Raw genomic sequence first — 25,773 nt, forward strand, 5'->3', positions numbered from 1 at the left:
CCTCCCTGGTAATCCCAATCTTAACACAACCAGCCCTTCGGGGTAATTTTGCTATGCCAAAAAATCTTCCAAACACTTGCATATATATTATGTCTAAAGGATCTACACTCCTGAAATGTATTATTATACTCTAATGGAAATGAGTATGAACAAGGTTGTTTCCGATTGTGCTGCAGACTATATGACCTTGTCTCAAATCATAGGTATAAGAGTGTAACATGCATAACTGTAAAGGTTCCCAGGATGGTACACAGATTAGTATTTTTATTTTATCAGAGGAGTATGAATCAAAATGTATACATTTTAAATGTGTATATATATAATACACATATATATCACATCAGATGACTCTAAGTAGTTTCTTAGTAAAAAATGTGAAGGGTCAATTTAAAGACAGTTTAATGTATAATATTAAATAAATAATAACTAGTACTAAAGGAGGGTGTTCGTGACAAAAATCATGAAGTCGGTAGAATTACAAAAGCTCAGTAAACATCAATCTAACCATATTAATTTTATGAAATCAATAGGAAGGAAAGGCTAATAAATTAGACCAGGTTTAAGGAACCCAGGGGGTAAAACTCTCATAAATTCAGGTCAATTTTTTTTTTATTATTCAACTAAGTCATTCATCTCAGTACTCAATATATTCATCTCCTATAGTGTACACTCTCACCCGCTCTCTCGCTCCCTCCTTCCCTTCTTTTCCCTCTCCATTCTGTCTCCTCCTCCCACCTGCACAGCTCAATCAATGGCCCTAGCTACATTAATATCATCACTGACTTTCTTATCCATAACTGTATTTTTTGTTTCCTTCATATTGCTGCATCACAGTTTTGCTGTAGAATCATGTTATTTGAAATCAGGTCAAGAGAATAAAAAAGCATATCTCAAAGAGATTAGGAAGAGCTCATATAAAATTTGAAGATTCTCCATCAAGCTCATGAGGTAGTCCAAAGTGGGCCAGAAAGATGGAGGTCTTCCTTTAAGGTAGGCCTTTGGAGGAGACACAGGCCAGTATCCAGTCCCTTAGCAGAAGAAAACTAGGAGCTACTTAAAAGTGAACAAGAGGCAGAGCTATGCTCCAAGTGGAAAAGAAGACATGGGGAATATTTTCTTGTAGAAATAGTAGCTTCCCATTACAGGGTTCAGGGAGTTCAACTTCAGTACATTGGGAAGAAAGTCTCTCCATGATGATCTCATCTATGCTTGCATTCTTTCACTGCTACTTTGTCCATCATGCTGTTTCTGATTAATTGTTGGAAACAGTTTTTGGTTTTGAGCTTAACACTTGTTGTTAAGAAACAACTTTCATTTAGCAAGTAAGTCTTGTAAATCTTGTCTCATGCATGTAAAACATCTCTTGTTCACTCACCATTTTGTGACTGCCCTGTGTTAGACACACATGTTATTTTCAGTACCTTTCTTTACAAAAATGGCACCCCAAACTAAAACCTCTTTGTTTGACCAGGCTGGACCAAAGGGTTGCCATCCATTCCCATCTTTGGGGGAGGTGGAAATGGAGAAGGATTAGAATTGTTCTTTGATCATGCAACTTCCTCTGCTGAAAACTCTTTGGTGACTTTCCATTGCTCTTGGGATAAAGCAGTACATACCTTAGCAAAGACTTCATGGCTTCCAGGGTTTGGCCCCTTGCTACCTCTCGAAAGTCCATTCATTTTGTGCTCCCCTGCTCCAGAGGCAAGGGCCTTCTCTCTGTTCCTCATAGTTCCTTACCCTTTCAGAGCCTCTGCATATCTCCTTCCTTTAGACTCCACTTGCATCGCTTTGCTCAACCCTTTCCTCTTTGCCTAAATAACTTTTCATTCTCATTAGATCTCAATTCAATATCCTCTATATTCTCTTCCTTAGGCAGGCTTTCCTTAACTTCTGATTTAGTCAGCTCTGCTTTTATTATAAACTCAAGTGTGAATTCCTTCTCTTCTGTAGCACTTACAAAGTAGCTGCAGTTTAACATTTGTCTGTATGATTATTTGATTAAAGTCACAGACTATGACTGTCCTCACTCATTTTTTTATCTTCGGTGTCAAGTATAGTGAGCAGAACATAGTGAATCTCTGTTCTAATTAAGTTGCTGATGCCAGGCTTGAGTCAGGGACTGTGCCAGGCTCTTAGCTTATACTATGTCACTAACTTCCTACAACAATCATGTAAGGGAGATAATTTTTCGATTTGATAAATAAGGAAACCGAGGACAACAAGATAAAGTAGTTTCTTAAAAGGTCCCTCAATCAGTAAGTAGAAAAAGCATTGATCTAACCCAGGCATGTGGACTATGGTAAGCATGTTTTATCTGCCCAGCACACCTTGCTATTCCTCTTCTGCTAGCAGCACCCTACTTTCTTTTGTAGAATTCACATGGATTCCATGTCTTTCAGGATGGATTGTAATTCACAAGTCTGTTTCCCTCATCTGCAACCCCACTGTAGGGGTGAGTTTATGACCCAGGCCTGTCCAATCCCCAGATTGGTGAGGTAGGGATACATCGCCTCAGGTGGACCAATCAAAATCCACTGTGAGACTTAGCTGCTAAAGTTAATTGGAAAGATCAACTCTTTCCTGTGGAGTTGCCAAGCTACAAAAATGTAAATCCTCCTTTATCCTTCTAGGTGTATGATTTTACCAGCCCTAAAAATGATGAAAAGCATCAGTTAATGGAGTATTCTTTGAGTAACCCTATTTTTTAGTATTCAGGGAATATCATCAAACCCATTTGTTTAGTTCATTGTTTTTCTTGGTTATAGAACAAAGATTAGCAAATATTGCCAAAGATACTAAATACTTAAATTATTGGTAGTTGGATTTTTTCCCTTTACACTGTGCCTAAAAATGAATCATAGGTCCAATTTAAAAATTAACAGTAAATAATTACATTCCTGAAAAGAGTTGAGCCTGGGTAATACCAAATCAGAGGGATGTTAAAAAAAATGTTTAAACTCTTGGGGCACCTGGGTGGTTCAGTAGGTTAAATGTCCCACTTCAGCTCAGGTCATGATCTTGCAGTTCCGACCCGGCATCAGGCTCTGTGCTGATGGCTCAGAGCCTGAAGCCTGCTTTGTATTCTGTGTCTCCCTCTCTCTCTGCCACTCCCTCATCCATTCTCTTCTCTCTCTCTCTCTCTCTCACACACACAAAATGAGTGAAACATAAAAAAAATTGTTTAAACTCTTGTGAAATTCTAGAAATGTTTATAATATTAACTCAGCATGTTGTTTAATGTTGTCAATAAAAATTGATCATATATCAAATGGAGTTTGAAATTGACAAAATAAAAGAATTAGTGTTCCATGGAGATAATTATAATAAAGATAGATCATTATTCTCTACATTTATCAAGTAATCAAGAAGCTATTAACCATATGATTCAAAGAAAAATTGAGATTATCAAGAAATATTTTTAAGTTTATTTATTTATTTTGAAAGAGAGAGAACATGAGCAGGGGAGGGACAGAGAGGAAGAGAGAGAATCCCAAGCAGGCTCCATGTTGTCAGCACAGAGCCTGGCACGGGGCTTGAACCCACAAACCATGAGATCATGACCCGAGCTGAAATCAAGAGTCTGACGCTTAACTGCCTGAGCCATCCAGGTGCCCCAAGAAATTCTAAAGTTATAAACTTATTCAAACATTCTGTTACGAATATGAGAGAAAAGAAATCCAATGGATCCTAGAGAAGGAATTTCCTGGCATATTTAAAATTGTTAAATTTTATGGAGATAACTCATATCGTTTATTCATGTGTACTATTCATTAATCAATTTAACAAATATTTTTGAATACCTCCAAATGACTAATAATTTTCTTTAAAACATATTATCTATTTCTGTTATCTACTGCCCTACTTCAGAGTCTCAAGAATTTCACTTAAACTATTTCAACAGATACACCAATGGTCCTCCTTGTTTTTGTTTTTTCCAGTCCATTTCAAATTCAGCGCCAACATTTCAGTAGCATCTGTAATAATCTGGTCATATCACCTCACTGTCTATAAATGTATGTTGATTCTCAGTATCTAGAGAATGAAATCCAAAGTTCCTCACAGTTTGGCCACAATATTTATAGCTCCCTAGACTCATCTATTGTATGAGCCACTTCTGTCCATCTAGCCATGTTGGACTTAACATTTTCTCTGACACCTTTGTTCCTGTGTTCACATTATTCCTTGATCATGGAGTAGCTTTTTTCCTATTTTCTGCCTGAAATCTCCTTTTCATCATTCAAATCCTGGTTCAAATAACACTTCCTCTTTGAAGCAGAGTGCCATTCATTCTTTATAACCTTAATTACATTTACAATTAATGGGAAAATTAATTTGTAATACATGAGTCCTCACTCAGTGAAAGGGAAAAGGATATTGGTCACAATGTGATGAGTAAAAGAGTAAAGTAAGCTGTGGGCATTTGATGGAACATTCTTGGGAGAGAATATGAAATAGGGCTTGATAAAAGTTAACAATGTTTTCATGTCATTATATTGGCTACTAAAAGTTTAACAAATATTTTTTTGACTCAAAATTTATTTTTTAATAAAAGAGGAAAACTTATTTCAATCAACTTATATCAACATTTTGCTTGTCATTTTCTAATTCGGAGAGATTACAGAAGCTGTTATTTCATGAACACATTGTTTTTAATTTTTTTTAATGTTTATTTATTTTTGACAGAGAGACAAAGTGCGAGCAAGGGAGGGGCAAAGAGAGAAGGAGACACAGAATCTGAAACAGGCTCCAGGCTCTGAGCTGTCAGCACAGAGCCCAACGCAAGGCTCAAACCCATGAGCCACGAGATCATGACCTCAGCCGAAGTCGGATACTCAACTGACTGAGCCACCCAGGCGACCCGTGAACACATAGTTTTTAAAACTATAAGGCAATTTTGATAAATGTAGTTTACGCAGTTAATCTACAGATGAAGAAACTGAGGCCACAAAGGGCTAATTTGAATGAGGGGGTAGACTCCATATCTCCAGAACTGACTTACGAAACACTTTAGGGCTAGTCCAAAAGCACTACTTCTAAGGAATCAAGATCAAAGAGTAAATATTCCACTTTTGTTTATAGTAAAGAGTGATTTATTATCAGGGCGCCTGGGTGGCTCAGTCAGTTAAGCATCCAACCCTTGATTTCCACTCAGGTCATGATCTCATGGCTCGTGAGTTCAAGTGTCTGTGCTAACAATGCGGAGCCTACTTGGGATTCTTTCTCTTTCTCTCTTTCTGCCCCTCCCCTGCTCGTGCTCTCTCTCTCTTGAAATAAATAAATGATCTTTAAAAATATGAAAAAAGTGATTTATTTTTTGAAGAGTGATTTATTATTAATAAGCAAATGATTTAAAGATTATTCAGAGAAGGATTTCTAGAGAAGAAGAAAAGTTGAAATTGATTTTTTAAATGATACGTGTGTTCTACATATTCTATGTTTATAGGGGTCTACTGAATATATATATATTTTAGATGCTTAACTACCATGAGATATTACCTACCAACTTGAAATATTTTGCCAGAGATCCCTCTTCTCCATGACATTTAAAAAATATATCATCTAATTGTACATTTTTGCATAATTTTCCTGGTTATGACTTTCATATGTGTCTCATAACTGTTATGTGTATAAGAAAAATTAATTTACATTGTGTTTTTGGCAGTGACGCTATCATTTTCAGTTATCTGATTTTAAAAGAGATTCATGGCTCCAATTGTGGCAATATTTTTTTTTTATATTTTTCTTTTGAAATGTGTGTTCTTTCACAAATCACTTAAATGAGAAGTTTTGAACATGGCTTATTTCCTAACTGACAAGTGTTTTCTGTACAACTCTTGAATGGCACAGTTAATAGAATGTAGAGAAATAGATAAATATACTACTTTGCAAAGCTCTATGGCAAGATGTAATTCAACTCCCCTTGCTATCTCTTTCTATAAAAACTAGAAACAGGAAATATTGGAGAAACTCACATATTTGGAATTTTTTTCTTTCTTTCTTTTTTGAAGGAGTGGTAGGTGATAAAGGATGGGTCTGACATTAAGCTGGCTAGGCAACAGAAAACTTTACTATTGTGGGTTCCACAGTCTGAAATAAGCATTGTAGATACTTTTTTTTCCTTTTTTTTTTTTTTTTTTTTTTAGTGGATGTGCCACTTAATTAGGCAAGTAGCAGATTTTTCATGTCTCTCTCAGCATCATCAGACCATTTATCAAAGACCATTTATCAAGTTTGGATAAAAGACATTTGTTCACAATGTACCTCATTGTCTGTGTTTTCCCTCAATTAGAAACTGTTTGCAATGACCCTATCTGTAGAGGTTATGGGGATCTTGACCAGTTTTCAACCTATGCTTCAGAGGCCTTGAGGAAAGAGAGGGCTTTCAAAATTTAGAGATTCAACCTTAAAATGGCTACTAAGCCCTAGACATTGTCATCATTAGCCACATACACCAGCCACCCTCACCCACCTTCCTTTGCTTTATTCTGTTTCTATTCAAAGCTGCCATTCCATGTTATGGAGGCTCTCATGGCAAATCCCAGATACCACCTTTCTTATTCTGAAAACTAAACTCTAGGTGAGACAGTGTGAGACAGTAGATAAAAGTAAGATGATTGTTGTCATAACAATTGATTTTTAAATATGTACTTTATTTTTCATTTATAAAGAAGGCATGCTTAAATTGGACTGATTATTTCTATGATACCTTTCCTTTGCCTTAAAATATGTAGGATGATATTGTGTGTGTTATATCATTGAAAGTGCATCCCCCAGGTGCTGTAAGTATTCTATTTAAGAATTTCAGTCCAGGGCTGGCTAGCTAGCTTTCTAACTAGAAGTTACATGCTCTAGAAGATATCAATGCCAGTACTTCTATTATCTATATCTATACCATCCACATTTACCTTATTCATAGATGTTGGAAATATGTTAGAAATAAGAATGTCGGATATCACCCATTAATAGCATACTATATGGCAAAATAGGCAGGAAAATGTTTGCTTATTGACTTACACCATTAATGTAAGAAAGGCTCACTGGTAAAATTAAAGCTCTTCAGGATACGTGGTTTGGATAAAATTGCTTTAGAGGCATGGACAGGAATAGGGTATAAGAATTCAAGGAAGTCTGAAGCCTTTGGCAGTAGAAATGAGGCGTGAGACTTGAGCCGTAAACAGACTGATTCCAGTTACCGGTGTGGGAGGATTTCTAATGACGTGTTTGTCTTGAGTAAATATTTCATGCAAGATGTTAATGAGAGCACTTAACTGTACAAAAAGCTAGGACTTTATCAAACTTTAAAGAATATTTTATATGACCTGAGTTGTGTCTATTTGTCAATACAGTGGTCTATATGTGTTACAAAATTTGGTTTGTAATTCGCTTTCAGTATGATCTGGTGGCCACATAATATACCACAAAGAACCTAAAAGCTGAGCATATTAAATTGGCTTGAGGTCAGTTCATGATTATCTATGGAGCACTTACCAAATGCTAAGTACTTTGCATATATTATTTAATCTTCATAGTAATCTATACAACAATCCTCGCAATACTCCTAACACAATTGTTACTTTTTGGTTGGTAAACCATCTATGCATAGGGTGTTGCTAATCATTGCCATTATTTGGAGAAAGAGAATCAAGATGATCAAATCCAGCTAAAGATGGGTACAATTACCCTGTTTTACAGATTAGGAAATTAAGCCACAGGGAGTTAAGTGACTACTCAAGGTCACAGAGCTCGAAAGTGACCAATTTTGGATTTAATTTGTGCCTGAGTGACTCTAAAAACCCATCCTTCTAATTATGATGATTTACTGCATCTGTTAATGATTCTTTGCTGTTAAAAAGAAGAATTTAGGTACTAAGAAGTAAGTTAATTTCTGATACTACAGTATTTACACTGTAGAGTTTTCTTGTGTGGTCAAAAGGTGGAAAATAACTTGTCAAATCCTAGGGCATGCTGGGTAGCTGTCAGGACTATAGGATAATTAGATACCTTTCAAAGGAGTACGCTCAGCATGGAAAATGTCCTTAAGGACTCTGGTTCAAATGACTGATTTCATGACAATGAAGGACTCTGAAAGCGGAACAAGGTTCTTTTATGTAGACCAAAGGAAATAGTTAGGTTAGCATTGAGTCTTTTCAGGGCAAACATTGGAAGCTGAAGATTATCTGTGCTGATTTTTACCCTAATCCCCGTTACTGGGTTTCTGGTTACCTGACCTTAGTATAGGTTGTACAATATCATCTCTGTAACCTTTGTGTTTGTCGGTTTATCTTGATCAACTATCAGTGCAAAGTGAGAAGCTGTCTTTCATCTGGTTTCCAAGGGTGCTAACTAGAAAAGGAGAAACGAAAAAGTTTACATTGAGCAGAAATAAAGTAGCCAAGGTATTAAAGCACCTAACAGTGAATCTAAAGAAGGTATTTGAAGAAGGAAGACTTCCTAGGGAGAAGGTTCACTAAAGGATATTGGCACCGTAGGACATTGCGAACAAAGAGGGTTGGCTAAAATCTTGATTTGCAATGGTACAAAGTTTTCCTATCTGAACTACAATAAAGAGTTTTTGTCAATTCACCCTTATGCTGAAGCAGTTCTAAATCTAATGCATCAAAGATCTGGCATCATTAAGGAAGATAATCCTAAGAACTGTTAGCAATATAAGCAGAGCTGGCAAAAAAAAAAAGTGTAATGCTACATAAGCTTTCCTCTCTGGAAAGAAAATAGCACAGGTTTGACTTTTGGAGACCAACTAAATCAGATGGACGAGCAGAGAGAGGCTTTGTAGCCAAGGAGGTGGGGGAAAGTGAACCAGAGAGCTGTAAAACACAAGATGATTTATTTACAGCTGTTTATTAGATGAAAGGAAGAGGCACATATCACTTATCTAACATGTTTCATTTTTTAGTGGAAAGAATATTAACTTTTCAGTAAACAGACCTGGGTTTAAAGCTGGCTCTACCATTTTCCACCTGGGAAGTTTAGAGCACATTCTTTAACCTCTCTGGGCCTCACTTTCTCCAGAGGTTAAATGGAGCTTCCAGTATCTGTCTGTGTTGGAGTCTGTATTTGTCACTAGCCGTCTGTTTTTGACTCCGGGCAAATCACCCTACTGAGTGTCAGAAGTCCCATCTTTAAAAAGGGAATAATAATGCTCCCTGGTCCCACTAGAGAACTTTTTCCCATACATGTGGACCAAACATACAGGACTGATGCCCTTGGTGGCTTTTGTTCTGTCAAACCAGAATAATAATGACTACCTAGTAGTGGCATTTTAAAGATTATACAGTAATTTCTTTCAGATTTCTAGTTTATGATAGCCAGGCTATAAATGGTGCATAGTAGGTATGCAGTAAATATTAGAACTACATTATTAAATTTATACAAGGTCTATAGGTATACAAGGTCTATAGGCATTGGCTTACTCAAAACTTGCTTTCACACAAAAAAAATGAATGCCATAGTAGATGACATATGAGATAAAAATTTCTCATATTTAAATTGTGTTTTCCATTTTTTTCCAAAGCATAATCATATCCTCCTAGAGAAGGACACACATATATCATACCCCTTATCTTCCGGAAAGGAAGGCTGAGATCCAGAGAAATTTAGCAATACTTACCAGAGATGATGTGACTTTAAGTAGGAAGTTAGGCTTGGATTCTGAATTCCTGAATTCCATCCCAGTGATCTCCTCACTACATTATAGTCTCTCTGTTCTGTGGGTATGGCACACCTTTCTAGAAATCCTCTGTTATGGTAAACAGCAAGAGCAAGACAAAAATAATTAAAATAGGCTTTCCTCTTATGAGCTCATGATGTGTTGATATCCTTGGCTTATTGTTTCAGTTTTTTAAATGTAAAAAAAAAAAAGATACTGAATTCTCTAACATTTAGAGAAGAACAGAGAGAACACACTTCTGCTAAATTGAGTGGACTCGTGCCACTATCAGTTTTGAGCCTTGACCTGATTTCAGACCCTTGAAACTTGAAAATTAGCAAAATGTTTTGCCATTTTTCAGAAACAAAGATTGAAGCTTTTTAAGATTACAAATCAAATTCATCAGCTTTAAATAGCTAAGGAAAACATATTTTGACCAACAAAGAAAACTGGAATATCAACAAAATTATTTAATTTTCTTTGAAACATGTCTGCTTACAGTACATGACTACTTACCACACATCGTTTAAAAGCATTGGGTTTATAAGAATCAAGCCCAAACTGAGTTAAATTCCTTAATGTAATTTATTTTGCTCGGGAAAATAATGTTCGATAGGTTTTTTTTGCACTATTAGAATACTTCTAGAAAGTATCAGAAATATAAAGCATTGTGTAAATGTAATATACTATCTATTTTAGTTCAGTCCAACCTACAATAATTTAATTCAACCTATAATACCCATAAAGAGTCTACCCTTTAGGGCATACTGTTGGCCCTAAGATAACTAAGGTCTTTGAGGAATTCAGTGTCTGTCTGAGCTTTATGATAATAAAAGCATATAGTTAAATTTATTGATCTCTTGCATGTATCAGCCACACCACTAAGTTTTGCTCATGTTTTCTTATTTAGTACCCCAACAACATCCTTTGAAGATATATTAACCCCATTTTATAGATAAGGGAAAAATGGCTTAGATTAAGGAATATATCCAGGGACACACAGCTCATAAATGGCTTAATTTATTCACCTAATTAATATATTAACACAGATATGCAGACACAAACCAACATGCCTACATAAGTAGACACAAATACTTGCAACTTTAAAAAAACTATGAATATACTTTTTCTTCTTTAATTGAAGCCGAGGTGTTCTTTCTGTTAGTATTATTTCTCCTGCCAGCTTATGTTTAAATAATGACTGTGTGATAGTGTCATCATTATCATGCAGAAAGGGCAATGTGTTTATAATAACAGAGGAGCACAAAAGCCTTTCATGGCTATTAACTCCAGTCTCAAATACTCTGGCCCTACCACTGCACTTTGTTCATTTTTTTAAAGACAAATTATAACCAAAATGATATTTAAATTTTCAGTTGACTTCATAATAAGACTTCTCCTCTTAAACCACATTTGTGTTTTTCCTACAGAATTATGGTAATAGCATTCTTTGAATATACTCAGAACTGTCTTTTATAAAAGGATCCCAATAAATTTCATATAAAAATATATATACATCTAAAAGGATCCCAAACACACAAGGCTGGAGAACCTCAGACATGTGTGCATGAGGGGCACATGTATAGGAAGGAAATTCAGAGAAACATGAAGTTTTAAAAAAAGAATAGACTCCTCCCCCCCCATTTTATTTAAAATTTGCATATAGAAAACTCTTGGTAGAATATTTAGAAAAGTAGAGATTTCTACATCCATTCATGCATTTAAATAGTAGATTGAGTGGCTGTGTTAGTTTATCAGGCTGCCATAACAAACTACCACTGACTAGGTGGCTTCAACAACAGAAATCTATTTGCTCACAGTTCTGAAGGCTGGAAGGGCTGGCTTCTTCTATGGCCTCTCCTTGGCTTGCAGATGGCTGCCCTCTTGCTGTGTCCTCCCAAGGGTGTCCCTCTGTGCACACAGGCCCTGGGTATCTCTTTGCATGTCCAAATTTCTTATTGTAAGGGCAGCAGTCAGATTGGGTTAGGGTCCATGCTATTGGCCTCATTTTAGCTTAATTACGTCTTTAAAGGTTCTCTCTATAAACACAATCACATTCAAGCTACTGGAAATTAGGGCTTCAACGTATGAATTTTGAGGGAAAACAATTCAGCCCCTAACACCGACCTTTAGCTGTAAAGAACTGAGAGTTCTTCCAGATCTAGAATTCCATGTCTCTTCTACAAAATTTTCACTGCATATAAATTGACCACAATCTAATTTTACTATATAAATGCTTTTCTTTTTTAAAAATGACATTCCCGTTTTTCTGTGCTATGCAGAGAAGAAGATCCCTATTACATTGTCTGGGTTTCCTTCATAACTTAAAGGGAAATTTTCACAATGTCTGGAGCCCTAAATGTCCTGCAAATGAAGGAGGAGGATGTGCTCAATTTCCTTGAAGCAGGAACCCACTGATGTGGCACCAGCCTTGACTTCCAAACAGCTTAGTACATTATGGGAAGGGGAAAAAAAAAAGCCGTGGAATTACCTCATAAATCTGCAGAGAACCTGAGAGATGCTTCTGCTGGTGGTTCGTGCCATTGTTGCCATTGAAAACCTGACCAATGTCAGTGTCATAGCCCCCAGGAATACTGGCCAGCGAGTCTGAAGTTTGTTGCTGCCACTGGAGCCATTCCTGTGGCTGGCCCCGTAGCTCCAGGAACCTTCCCTAACCAGATCCAGGCAGGTTCTGGGAGCCGCGACTTCCTGTGGTTACTGATCCCAGGTCTAAGCACCATCTGCTCACGGTGGCCTCCTAGGTTAACCCGCCCGCCTTGGCTCCGTAGAACAGACTCTTTTCCGCACCAGGTGCATGTTTGCCGTCTTTCTCTGCGGGTGTGATAGGGTGGCTACCGCTGTGGGAAGTTCTACGCATGCGCGCCACAGTCTTGCGTGGGTGCCCGTGTGAGGTCACGTTTGATCTCTGTGTCTGCAGAGATCCTGAAGGGATTGGAAAGGAAGAGCAGGCCGCTGCTGAAATGACCATGACCAAGGAAGAATTTCAGGGTGAGTGGACTGCTCCGGCTCCCAAATTTACTGTAACTCAACCTGAGGTCACAGAAGAGAGTGAAGGCCTGCAGGTGTCCTCTGGCCTCTTCCGTGGTTCCCTGCTGGAGTGCAGCGCCCAGCCTGCCCCTCAAGACTGCAGCGACACTGCTCCAGCTACTGAATGGGTAGGAACAACCACTGCGTGGTCTTAAGCTCTTCTACACACTCTTGTTTTTAAATTTACTTTGAGAGAGAGAGAGAGAGAGAGAGAGCGCGCACAGGGCGGGGTGGGAGGGGGAGGGGCAGAGGGAGAGAGAGAGAGAGAAAGAGACAACGAGAGGGAATCCCAAGCAGGCCCCACGTTGTCAGCACGGAGCCCCATGCGGGGCTTGAACTCGCCAACGGACCCGAACGGTGAGATCATAACCTGAGTGAAAAACCAAAAAGTTGGATGCTCCACTGAGCCACCCAGGCGTCCCTCTTTTTCCACGCACTCTTACATGGAAAATGGAAATGAGATTGCTGGAAAAGAAACAGTTTCAAAAAAAAAAAAAAAGAGATTCCTGAATTAGCTTTAGTAGGATATTTTATATATCTGTGTGTGCATATATAAATACACACGTATGCACACACTAGCAGGCAAAGAGACGGCTGTGGTTATAGCTACCTTGTATTCACTCACACATTTACAACCAAAAGTATGCATCCATTTATTAATTAGACATAACCAAATGAGTAGCAAGAATCACATATTCTTACCATGCTAGAAGCATTCTTTTTAAAAATGCATTTGGCTGAGTTTCTCTTTTAGATTAACACAATTTCATGCTATATTAAGCCTGATTTTGGGGTATGTTTATATAGACTAAAATAAATTATCTGCGGTTGTACCGAGTTAAACGTCTTCCCGAGTACATTCAACAAGGGTCTTGCTGTTTTCAACTGAATTTTCCAAAAGTGGCAGCAACAGCATTTCCAATACCACAGGCTCTTGCAACCTTCAGTCAAGAGGTGGAGCCTGTGTCTCTGCCTTCCCCCCGTCTACACCTTTAAAACTTGGTGGGCATCTGTGACTGCCTCAATAAATGGAACGCAGCAGAAGGGATAATATGGGACATCTGAAAACAGGTCATAAAAGATGATGTAACAGTTATTTTTGTTTATTTGACTATTTTTAGGCAAGTTCTTCAAATATGTTTGCTTTTTTAATGCTGCCTATAGTTCAAACTTTTACTTAGTTTCTTTTTCGTGATTCATATAATATCGGTGTTCTCATCTAATACATTTGTTTGTCATTCTATATAAAATAGCCATCTGTTTTTATTGTGGAAGTAATATATTATGAATCTTGGATTATTCTGTCTACTGTCTTCAAGTATGACATAAACCAGTGAAATGTTCATTAATAAGTTGACTGTCATGAGCTGTACCCATTTTGCTTTTCTAGACCAGTTTTCTCATTAAAAAATGGGAGGTTATAACAAATCAGTATATGATCATTAAATTACTTAAGACATTTGTTATAATGTTCTGAGTCCCTCCTTGTAGAGATTCAGTAGGTCTGGAGAAGTGCTCAGAAGACTTTTTTAAAATTGAGAGAATTTTTTTTAACAGGACCTTGATATGACTCTATGGTTAAGAAAGTTTTTGGAGTAATTTGTAGTTGTGCAATTCTTTAGGAAGATTTCAAACTCAGTAGAATTACATTTAATTCTTAATCACCATTGATAATAGGAGCAAGATGCTAATAATTCAAGGGGGTGTAAGTAAATCCCAGATTTTGTACTTTTGGATTTCAAGTGAGTTTTACATAATTTTGCTTATTGTTATATAGTCCTAATTATTCTTTATTGTTGAGATATAAAATTTAATATTAATTTTAGGATCCTTATCAACCATATACAGTTCCAGGAAAAAAAGTTTTTAAAAGATACACTTTTCAAATGATTCAGTCATTCCACTCCTCAGAGAAATGAAGGCATATGTCCATACAAAGACATGGCTACAAATGTTCACAGCTTCTTTTGTAGTAGCCAAATAATGAAACAACCCAAATTTCCAATAAGTAAATGTATAAACAAACCATTTTATATACAGATGATGAAATATTACTCAACAATCAATAAAACCAACAATTGATACACATAAAATCATGGATGAATCTCTATAAAAATAATTATATGGAGTGAAAGAAGTCAAACAAATAAATACAGTCAAAGTACACACTGTATGATTCCATTATTCAAAATTCTAGCAAGTGAAAAATAATCTATAGTGACAAAAAACCAGATCAATTTTTGCCTGGGGATACCAGTGGAGGGTGGGTAAGAGGGACACAAAAGTACATGGGAAACTTTTGGTGTGATGAATATGTTCATTACCTTGGTTAGTCTGATGGATCCATCAGTATACACATATATTAATACCTATCAAATTGTACACATTAAATATGTCCCTTTTGTATGCTAAATACCTGAAAATAGTTTCTAAAATAATATAAAAAATCTTTAAAAATGAACAAAAGGTATGTGAGAGCTATGCAAAGAAAATTTTAAGACTTAAATGTACAGCATCTATGGGACATTTTATTAAATTCTTGGAAGAATTTTTGTGCTTCTACTGAATGGCATGATGAATATTTCAGTTTCCAGTTTTGATAATTATGTAGTTTGGGGATATTTTTTATAATGAGTTTGCATTTGAAACTGGATACTTGAACGATTAATATACATCTATGCCCATAATGAATAATAACGCCTAATTTAAAAATTCAGGTGTAACCAATGTTAATTTATTGCTGCAGCAATGTTCAGTCTGCTGTCTTGCTAAAAATTGTGGTTTTCTAACCTGATTTACTACCATTCAATTACTCAACATAAATGTTTGAACCACATTATGATACAGGTTGTGGGTAGGGAGATGATATATACGAATTGGACAAACTTTGAAATCAGATAAAGGAGTGAAGACTCAGGCAACTCTAAGAGAAATGATAAATACATTTAAAGAATTACAAAAATGATTGTTAAAAAAGTGAAGAGTTACCAAAAAAATAAAAATAAAAAATAAAACCACAATCCACCCCACATGAATTTCTGGGCGGGGCAACTCATCACTCTCAATGGATATGTAATGCATTCCTATAGATCACTTGTGTCTGAGAAGACCAGGGATGTCTAATGGGTAAAAGGCTATTTGAGATGACATTTTAAGGCAGGATAGAATCTGAACGTTAGGTTTGGGTTTGGAGAAGAGAATTTTCCAAATGAAGGGAACTATGTGTGCAAAAACAGATGGCTAAAAGTGCCAGATGCCTGTAGAAAATTTTGACTGGTACATTACTCTGTGAAGGCCAGTACTTGGAGTATAATTGGAGTAGTAAACTGATATCAGATCAGATCTCAAACACTATTTGGTTAGATTTGAGTTGGTAAGCAAGAGGGAACCATCAAAGTTGTTGAGCATTTTCATGTCATGATAAGATCTATATTTTAAGCAAATTATGTGACAGTAGAGTGTAGGAGAATTTGAAGGAACGAGAAAAAAAATTTTCTGCTTTAATAGTTTTTCATTTTTGAAATGGTCACCTATTTGCCAAAAGATGCTTTCTTAAGCATATCACATTGCCTTTATTAGGGATGCCAAGAAAGAAGAGTTGCTTTTAAGAAATGGGATGGATTAAACAGCTAGTAACTGTACAATCCACCTGTAGACTTGGGTTTACTTGTATTCTATCATACTGATCATACCAGATAATACTCTGGATGAGAAGGATATTTGTCTCCCCTGATGGGGCAGCTTTTGGCAGAATATACGGCCTTGCTAAGACAAGGTGAGTTAGGAGTCAGGACTATGAACCTGCAGACAGAAAGTATTGGGTAAGTATAATGATACATCTGGAAATTAGGTAAAACAGGGATCAGCATGCAAGTTTAAACTAGGCAGGGGATTAGTAGTGGTTATAAGGGGTCATGAGGCAGGTGTGGAGTTGAGGGGAGGAGAGGAGAATTTGTAGCATGTACCAGCTTCCCTGGTGTAAATGTTTCTACCACAACCAATTTCAAACTACCAAAATGGGATCAATAGGCTCACAAAATTTTTGAAATTTAAACAGTCCATTCTCGTGAGCCATCATGGGGCCAGCTCCAGCATACTACCAGTGCTGCCACAGAGATTTGTAACGTAGGCAGGGATAATGGACCAGGGATCAGGGACTTAGGCAGACAGACTGGATGAGAAGTTGTCTGAATCCAGGCAAAGCATCTGAGTAATATGCACCAATATCACCAGCAAGAAAAAGCTGGCTATATTATTGAAAATTTTATGAGCAATGGCCTCCCTTTGTTCTTTTCTTTCACCTCTCCGGGAGGGTAGGTCAGAGGTAGGTGGAGGCAAATTGGAGTATCCGCTTGAGTTGTGAGCAAGGAACCTAAGAATGTGGCAGTCACTGTCTTCTTTCTCCTGGATAGACATGATAGGTTTCTGGGTCATTGGTAAGGCTTTGCCTCCTCCTTTTGATTAGAAGCTTCATTCTCAAGCCTACAGCTTGACAAGTATGGAAAAGGTAAAAGTAGTCACTGAGGGAAAGCATTTCTCCATCTGCTAGTGAGTTGCTTGCTTCTAACCAGCTTTAAAAATGAGATAAATGAGATAATTTCTACAAGTCTTTCAGCTGCTCTCTTCTTCCCTCCCTCCCTCCCTCTGTCCCACACGCTAAGTTCTGTCTTGCTTAAAGCAAGCTATCATTCCCAGTAACACCATTCATAAATATGGTATTATAAAAATATTATTTTTTTAACTTTATTAAGCTTTATTTATTTTTGAGAGTGAGAGTGAGAGAGAGAGCGAGCTTGAGTGGGGGGGAGGAGCAAAGAGAGGGAGACACAGAATCTGAAGCAGGCGCCAGGCTCTGATCTGTCAGCACAGACAGAGCCTGACGCGGGGCTCAAACTCACAAACCGTGAGATAATGACCTGAGCCGAAGTCGGACGCTCAACTGACTGAGCCACCCAGGCGCCCCTATAAAAATATTCTTTAGCTCACATTCTAGGATGAGTTTCAGTGTTTAAATATGTGGAATGAGGGACGCCTGGGTGGCTCAGTCAGTTAAGCATCCAACTCTTGATTTCTGCTGAGGTTATGAACTCATCTTTGGTGAGATCCAGCCCCACATTGGGCTCTGGGCTGATAGCATGGAGCCTGCTTGGAATTCTCTCTCTCCCTCTTTCTCTGCCCCTTCCCAGCTTGTGCACATACACACATTCTCTTTCTCTCTCTCAAAATAAATAAACTTTAAAAAAATCTGTGAAATGATTTTATTTCCAGAAGAAATTTACAACCTAAATAATAGTAAAAAGAATTCCAAAATGACACGACTGTAGTTTCCATCACTTAATAAATCTTTTAAAAATAGCTGTTCTAGCATACCATTTTTTTTAATGAGTTAACCTTTGTGTACAGTTTTAGTAATGGTATCCCCATTGATAACTTCTGCCAACTAGAAGTTTAGAGAAGCCCAGAGAAGTCCAGAATGTCAATAAAACAATTAAATATGGTATTTAAAGGATCTAAATTTTGTTAATGAAACTAAAAATTTCATTAGACTATTCCCTTTCCTTTCAAATGTTTTTTGTTAGTTGTACTAAATATCCTTATGCAAATAATTGTGGAAACAGTGTCTTCTAAAGATACACATCAGCTTTACACCATAAAAATTGTTGACACAATTTAAAAAAATGGTATATATAATGGGGTGCGGTTTCAGCTCAGGTGATGATCTTGTGGTTTGTGGGTTTGAGCTCCACATTGGGACTTTGGAGAAGAGGCACAGGTACATTATCAGAGACAGTCTAGGACTTGAACTCTCTAATCAGGTAGAGGCAGGCTTCGTAGCATGGAAAAGTAGAAGTGGCCTACAGTTAAGAGTTATGGAAGGAGAAATGAAGTGGGCAGTAGGCTTGGGTAGGGTGACTTTTAAATTAATATTTAAAATTTTTGTTTATATATCTTGTTTTCCCCTTCGCAAGAGATAGAGAACCCAACCACAAACTGCTTCCAATTCCACGACTTCCAATGATTTTACATAATTTCATATATTTAACTATATACATACCATTTTTTAATTTTTTCTTTTTTCTTGTTTATTTCTTTTGATTGGTAGGAGGGGCAGAAAGAGAGGGAGAGAGAGAATCCCAAGCAGGCTCTGCACTGACAGCACAGTGTCCTCCCAAAGCTACTAGGCTTTAAGCTTTCTCTTTCTCATAAAGCCCAGAGGCTCTCCCAGGAGAGGTATGCACTTACAGTTGTATGCCTGGGTCAACAACATTTCTGTCCTGCTCCTTATGAATCCACAGAATGGTGAAGTGCTATAGGCCTCTTTGTGAGTTGTAGGTTTCTTTGTTTACCATACCATTATGTACTGTTTATAACTTCTTTTTTTTTTCTTTCCTGAGAAGGGCTGGGGAGGTAGATTTGGTATTCCATTTCCCTTGGATTTTGTAAGAAGCCACCCCTGGAGTACAAGCCTGTATTATGTTACGCGAAGTCATTTATTGACTTCTCTACTTAGAATTGCCCTCCCTCAAACCTTTAACCATGCTCCACATACTCTCTATCCCCTTTTCAGCTCTCTTTTCCTCCCTAATATTCATCACTGACTGGAATGCCTTATATTCTACTTCTATATTTGTCTATAGTTTGTTTCTTTTCCACTAGAATATAAATTGCATAATATCAGGGATTTTATCTGTGTTGTTCACTGTTGTATTCCTGGCACATGGAGCCATACATAGTACACAGTAGGTAGTAGATAGTTATTGAATTCATGAGTAAATAAAATAATGAATGAACAAATTCTGAGGATAGGGTTCAGAGCTGGTAATAGGGTCAAAGCTGTTGCCAGCTTTCTAGTTGCCAGGTTCATAAGAAAGAAGATGAACATAATTTCCATGCAGGACTATTATTTAGTATAAATATATGCTTCATTCATTCATCCATTCACTTAAACATTTGCTGAGAACCTTTTACGTAAAGGCATTGTTCTATATGATGGAGTTGATACAGAGTTCTAGGTTAGCAGGTTTGCTAAGGCAAGTAGGGTTTAGAAATGATGTGTATTATTATGATATACTGTATGGATGCTTACTTACATGCTGGCTGGAAGAATATATGAATGAATGCTAGAATAAGCATCCTGATAGAGGTAGATATAAAGTAGGAGCACAGAAAAACTCGTGAGTGCCTTTAGGGAGGTTGTGAAGAGATATTGCCAGTCATGGATCTACTGAGGAAAAATAATTTATTTTACATGCCAAAGGAGTTTTTAAGAGAGGTTACTCTGAGCTGAAGGAACTAAATGGTCAGAAACATAAATGGGGAAGCTTATGGCATTTGGGGGGAATTGCCAAGTTATTTGTGACCAGAGATAAGACTGGGAATGTAGGTTGGGGCAGAATTAGAAAGTATCTTAAGAATTTTTAATTTGTATCCTGTAGGCTCTGAGAAACTACTTAAGGTTATTAAGTGAGGAGTGACATATATGTTATATGTTTCAGAAACATAAACATTTTTGGTGCAAAATGTTTGGGAACGGAGGAAGAGATTTCATATAGAGATGCATGCTGGGAGCCATGACTTTGGTCCAAGTGAAGGTGATAAGGACTAGGGTGATAGCAGTGGGAGCAGAGAGGAGGTGATAGAGTAAATAAATATTTTGGAGGTTGAATCTATAAGATTTGAAGAGAAGAATAAGGTAAAGGAAGGAACAAAGAATGAAAAAGTTTCTAATTCAGGGAACTGATATATTGTTTTATCTTTAACTAGTATGACTAATACATGGGTAGAGGGAGCAGGCTTGGTAGAAAGAAGGGGAGGGAGACACCAGTTTGCTATTAAACATGCCATGTTTGAGTTGCCAGATGCTATTAAGAAGATGACCCCTGAGCTCAGTGTAAAATGGGGCTGTAGGGGCGCCTGGGTGGCGCAGTCGGTTAAGCGTCCGACTTCAGCCAGGTCACGATCTCGAGGTCCGTGAGTTCGAGCCCCGCGTCAGGCTCTGGGCTGATGGCTCAGAGCCTGGAGCCTGTTTCCGATTCTGTGTCTCCCTCTCTCTCTGCCCCTCCCCCGTTCATGCTCTGTCTCTCTGTCCCAAAAATAAATAAACGTTGAAAAAAAAATAAAAAAAATAAAATGGGGCTGTAGAGGCAGGTTTGGGTGTCATTGCTGAAGCTATAGGATTTTATGGGTGCCTTCTGCTAGAAGGTACAAAGCAAGAATACAAGCACTCCTAGGATGGAATTCTGAGGTACATGAATATTTAAGAGGAATTGGTAAAGATGGAGAATAAATACTCAGTTTCACCAGAACCAGAGGAGAGAGAAAGGAAGGGGAATCTGCAGAAGGAAGAATCATCAACCAAAAAATGCTGCAAAAGTCAAGAGAATGACCAGTTAAGAGTTTGGGGTGACCTTAAAAAGAGACATTTCAGTTGGGTGATGGAAGTGACAGCTGGATTGTGAGGCCTGAAATATGAGAAAGCAAAATCAATGCTGTACGTTTTATATAAATGCATAGCAGCATCCCATACTGCACCCTTGGCCCTGCCCCATGCAACCTTTTCCACAGAAACAGATTCTCAGTCATGCAGGGCTTGCAATGAGCTGAATTAATTTAGCACCTTGTGCTCACATGAGAACTCTATAATAGTATTCACGAGTTGTACAATGTGACTGCAAGCCCTTTCCTTTTCCTTTAGCACCCTCACGGATACTTTTTATGACTGAGGAATATCACTTACTGAACAAAATGTGTTTGAGGCGGTGGGTGAGGAAGTCTTCATTTCTAAAAGAATCAAGAGTGGATGTTCTGATTATCAATAGTAGTCACCTATCCTGACGTGTCCTTAACTTAGGTTTGATTGCTTCTGAGCTCATGATAATAGCCTCTGTCACCTATATGATGAAAAAAATTGCTGAGATCATTTTATAAGCAGAATTTTTGTCCAAAAGCAAAAGGAAAGAAAGGACATATATAGCTATGTATCTATATGTGTAAATATATAGAAAAATCTGAAGAGTACATACCAATAGTTGTCAGTGAAAGCTTTGGTTAGGGGAGTGAGATTAGGGAAGGCATAAAGGCAGAACTTTGCTTTTTAATTATATTCTCCTGTACTACATAAAATTTTCAATCAACATGTATTCATGGATTACTTGTATAATTCTTTAAAAGAAGTACTATCTCCTGATGTGGAAGACTCCTTTCTACACCTACCCCCACACAAAATACTAGAGTGTATAATGCATTGAGGGTTTAAACATCTATTTGTTGACAAGTTAGTCTTGATGAGCCTATTGGTGAAGGGAACAATGTGAGAGAGGCTAACCAAGGATATAATAAAAATGTGTATAAATATGGTGAACCAAATTTGGTGTTCTTTCAGCAGGCAAATGGTACAGGACAGTTTCTCAGAGGGTAGACCTCTTGCATGTGACTCACGGTGCGGCGGGGGTGGGGGGCGGGGAAGGTTCTCAGTAGAAACACAGATACCCAGGTTCCACTATTGATCTACCAAATAGGATGCTCTGAGGGTGATACCTGGGAGCTTGTATTTTTAAAGAACACTGTTGGTGATTCTCAGGTATATCAATGTTTTTTTTTTTTTAAGTAGGCTCCGCGCCCAATGTGGGGCTTGAATTTACAATCCCAAGATCAAGAGTTACATGCTCTACTGACTGAGCCATCCAGGCACCCCAGTTATACCAACTTTTGAGGATCATTGGTACATTGAAAAGAGTACTAACTTGAGAACCCAAGGGCCTGAGTTTTAGTTCTAATCCTTGTCATTTAGGTGGCCTTGCACAAATGGCACATCTTCTCTGATACTCATTTTCTCATCGGACAATTGGCATTCCCTCCCAGTTCTAGGATTCTATGATATGTATGACTGTAAGCATCATGTGGCACTGTGAAGAAGAAACTTACCTTTAAATAAATCTCCTTGTTGTCATGTGTGTGTTTGTTCCTGGGCCTACCAAGTAAGATGCCTCTGGTGAAATTGTGTTTATTGTTTCAAACTTCTAAAATCCTGGCTTACCAAACCCTCAGGTGCCTCTCTGCGATAGGAATTCCTGCTGCCACTGGGTGTCAGTCATCGGGGGAATCCTTGCTGACATAATACAGCAGTCATTAAAATTTCCCTTATTTCTTCCTGATTTGTAAATATGTAGATGTGAAGTGTCTGTAAAGTGGCTGGGACGGGAAATGGGGTTGGTGGAGTAGGCATGGGTAACAGACGGAGTGTTGCAAACATAAAGAAGTTTAGTTCCTTAACGTTGGAGGTTATTGAAATTCTGTGTTTCCTTTAGTGTGGGTATGATCTTTCTCACCTCCTGTCTTTGTTTTATTAGCTGATTAAATAGGTAACTAGGTCTCCTACAAGCTTGTTTTGGCCTTGTTCTGGTACTCTGGACCAGATTCCCCATTTTCTGGCAACAGTGATTGAGAGTTAACTTGGTGAAATGACCTTGGAGTTACACCCTAAAGTGAGAAAGCTAGAGTAAGGGGTTGGTGAATATTAGGGTAGAGACTCTCTCTTCTGTTGACCTTTCCTCTGCTTCCAACCTAGAGAAGAAAAAAGGAAGAAGGATTGATATACTTTTGGTATTTCACTGTACAGAAATTCATGAGAATTTCTTATATTTGTTTAAAATTACAATTGTTAAGGACATAAAAATGTGGTTTCCCTGGTATGTGTAACACTCTACTGAATTTGGTATAGCCTAGTATATCATAACCACAACAAAAATAACCACATGCATGCACACACACACACACACACACACACACAATATCCTGAAATTTCCTAATGGTACTTAGGATACCAAAGTCCCAGTTGTATTTTGTAAGACTCTGTGTCCCTTCTTGGCTATGTTTCCTTTTTCAGTCCTAGAACTATTGCCCTCCCTTTTTCTCTCCCTTTTTCCCTCAATTTCAACCTCTCTTCCTTCTTCCTTTTAAAATTGATGTCTAATACATTTGAGACCCAATAGAATTTTTTCATAGACTGCAGTGATTTAATATATGCAGTGGAGGCATATTTTATTCATTTTTAATAAAGTTTTTAATGAGGTCATATTTTTAAAAGTACAACTACTTATGAATTCTATGGTAAGGGAAGGTTGAAAGGGAGCAGGATTCAATTTTGAGTGGAGACTCTCCTGTTGTTTAGAAAAATCACCCTATTAGTATGAAAAATCAAAGTCCAGAGTATGTTGGGAGAGGTTTGCACAAAGAAGAAAAACTGCTATGCTATCTAGTCAAAAAGGCAGTATTCATTGAGAAAGCAGGCAATTCTGAGAGATGGTTAGGTTAACTGATTCTGCTTCTGCTGGCTGGTGGATGGTAGGTACAGGAGATAGGGGTCACTGGGGGATGATGAGAAACAGAGTAAAAGACCTTGAATTGTTGTCTAAGGCTCACCATAGGGAATAAGGGAAAAAGCAGGGAGATTATAAGTAGGGAACTTCTCATGGAAGGGCATGACCCATGAACTTTAGGAGCTCAAATAATATCTGTTGTTAATTTTTTCCTTATTCTCATTTCTTTATTTATACTTAAATTTATATTTAAGCTTTATCAATCACTAGTGTCTGGATTAAACTTTGCTGAGAGAAATTATGAGACAATTTTTTGATCACAGTTGTATTGAGCTCATGACATGAGAGTAGCTGTTTGTTTGTTTGTTTGTTTGTTTTTCCCTGAGGTTAATGGGAAGGTAACAACATCCTTCCAATAGATGTCATCAGTTTGTGAATTCTATGAATTGGTCAGCAATAATGAAAGTGGCTCATGAAAGAGCAAGAAATGACTAGTGACACCCAAGATTCACCAGTAGAATGCACAAGTATTCTTCAAGGTTGACTGAAAAATTAAGAAACAGGAATATGAAAATGACATGGATATCTGCAATCATGCAAGATGAAAAGTTGAATGATTTATATTTGGATATTAAAGGAAAGGGAATCTCCAAAGTCTTGCAAACTTGAGACCCTCAGATTAGTCATGGTATATTGTGTTTTCTAAATGCTCTATATTTAGGATTATACATTTTGTAAACATGAATATCATACTTTTTACATTCCATAAGTCAACATTTAAAAATTTTTCCTAAGTTTAGGGATATCCTGTTAAAAGTAATTTTATATAATATTATACCCTATGTGATGGGGTGAGGGTTACATTTTGTCCACATAAGACTACAATTTGATGGCAATAAAAAAGATGGGTAATGTTGGAGGACCTCTTAGAGGTCATCTAACTTTAAAATGATGAATGGAGTTTATTTGATTGACAGATCTCATAAAAGAGAATTTTGATGGAAAAACAGTCTGACTTTGTAATCAGTCACAGTGTTGTTTTTCACAATCACCCTGGAATTCTGCCATTGATACAATGCCTGCTTTGCAATCTGTTTTTTTCTTAATCACTGCTTTCTTCTCCAAAATTCTCTTCAGATTAAGAAATACAAAACCACACTCAGTAATAGTGATTCATCAATAAAAAATTCACAATCCCGAGTCCTTTATAGCTCCAAATTTGTTTTCTCTTCCTTGAGCTTTTTCAGTTTGAAAATAAATTGAGACACTACTGGTAAGATTAAATTATTTTGTTGTCATCAAGTTAAAAATCATCTGATTCATATTGGCCTCATTCTAGCCCAAACAGTAAAGATTTTATAGAATATTATTTAAGCATAGTTAGTTTTAATCTTTGGGGAAAAAGAATCTTTATTACTAGTCAGTAGTCCAGTTCCTGGGATTGGAAGGTGAATGTGGGTATGAATTGTGGCTGACACTGCACTCCCTACATCAGTGATTATATCAGGAGTCAGAGGCCTCAAAGGGAGATACAAATTGGTGCTACAGACTTGGCGCCAGGCACAGACAGGGCCTGGCTTTCAGTCATGACCAGTGTTGCACTGTCAAAGTGATTTCTGGATGTTGCGACCTATTACCAGCTCCCTTGCCCTGGGAAGCAGAGCCAGTATTGAATAAACTTGCTGTTAATTTGTCTTTTTGCTTCTGTATTCCTTTACTTCTCTGGCCTCCCTTTCTTCA

General features: G+C 37.5%; 1 protein-coding gene and 1 long non-coding RNA gene across 5 annotated transcripts in view; one reads left to right on the forward strand and one right to left on the reverse strand.

Annotated features, from left to right (window-relative positions):
- The window catches only part of KITLG (KIT ligand), a 97,081-nt gene extending 87,324 nt beyond the window's left edge, over positions 1-9,757 (reverse strand). For all 4 annotated transcript variants that reach the window (XM_053226585.1, XM_053226586.1, XM_053226582.1 and 1 more), the window contains exon 1: positions 9,629-9,757. In XM_053226585.1, the coding sequence (XP_053082560.1) occupies positions 9,629-9,688 (60 nt within the window). In that variant the 5' untranslated portion in view covers positions 9,689-9,757. The remainder of the gene's footprint in view (positions 1-9,628) is intronic.
- A 2,823-nt stretch (positions 9,758-12,580) lies between these two features.
- The window catches only part of LOC128316451 (uncharacterized), a 325,892-nt gene continuing 312,699 nt past the window's right edge, over positions 12,581-25,773 (forward strand). The window contains exon 1 of the long non-coding RNA XR_008300384.1: positions 12,581-12,843. This is a non-coding gene — a long non-coding RNA (uncharacterized LOC128316451). The remainder of the gene's footprint in view (positions 12,844-25,773) is intronic.

This window comes from Acinonyx jubatus, chromosome B4 (assembly GCF_027475565.1).
Source record: "Acinonyx jubatus isolate Ajub_Pintada_27869175 chromosome B4, VMU_Ajub_asm_v1.0, whole genome shotgun sequence".
Lineage (NCBI taxonomy): Eukaryota > Metazoa > Chordata > Mammalia > Carnivora > Felidae > Acinonyx > Acinonyx jubatus.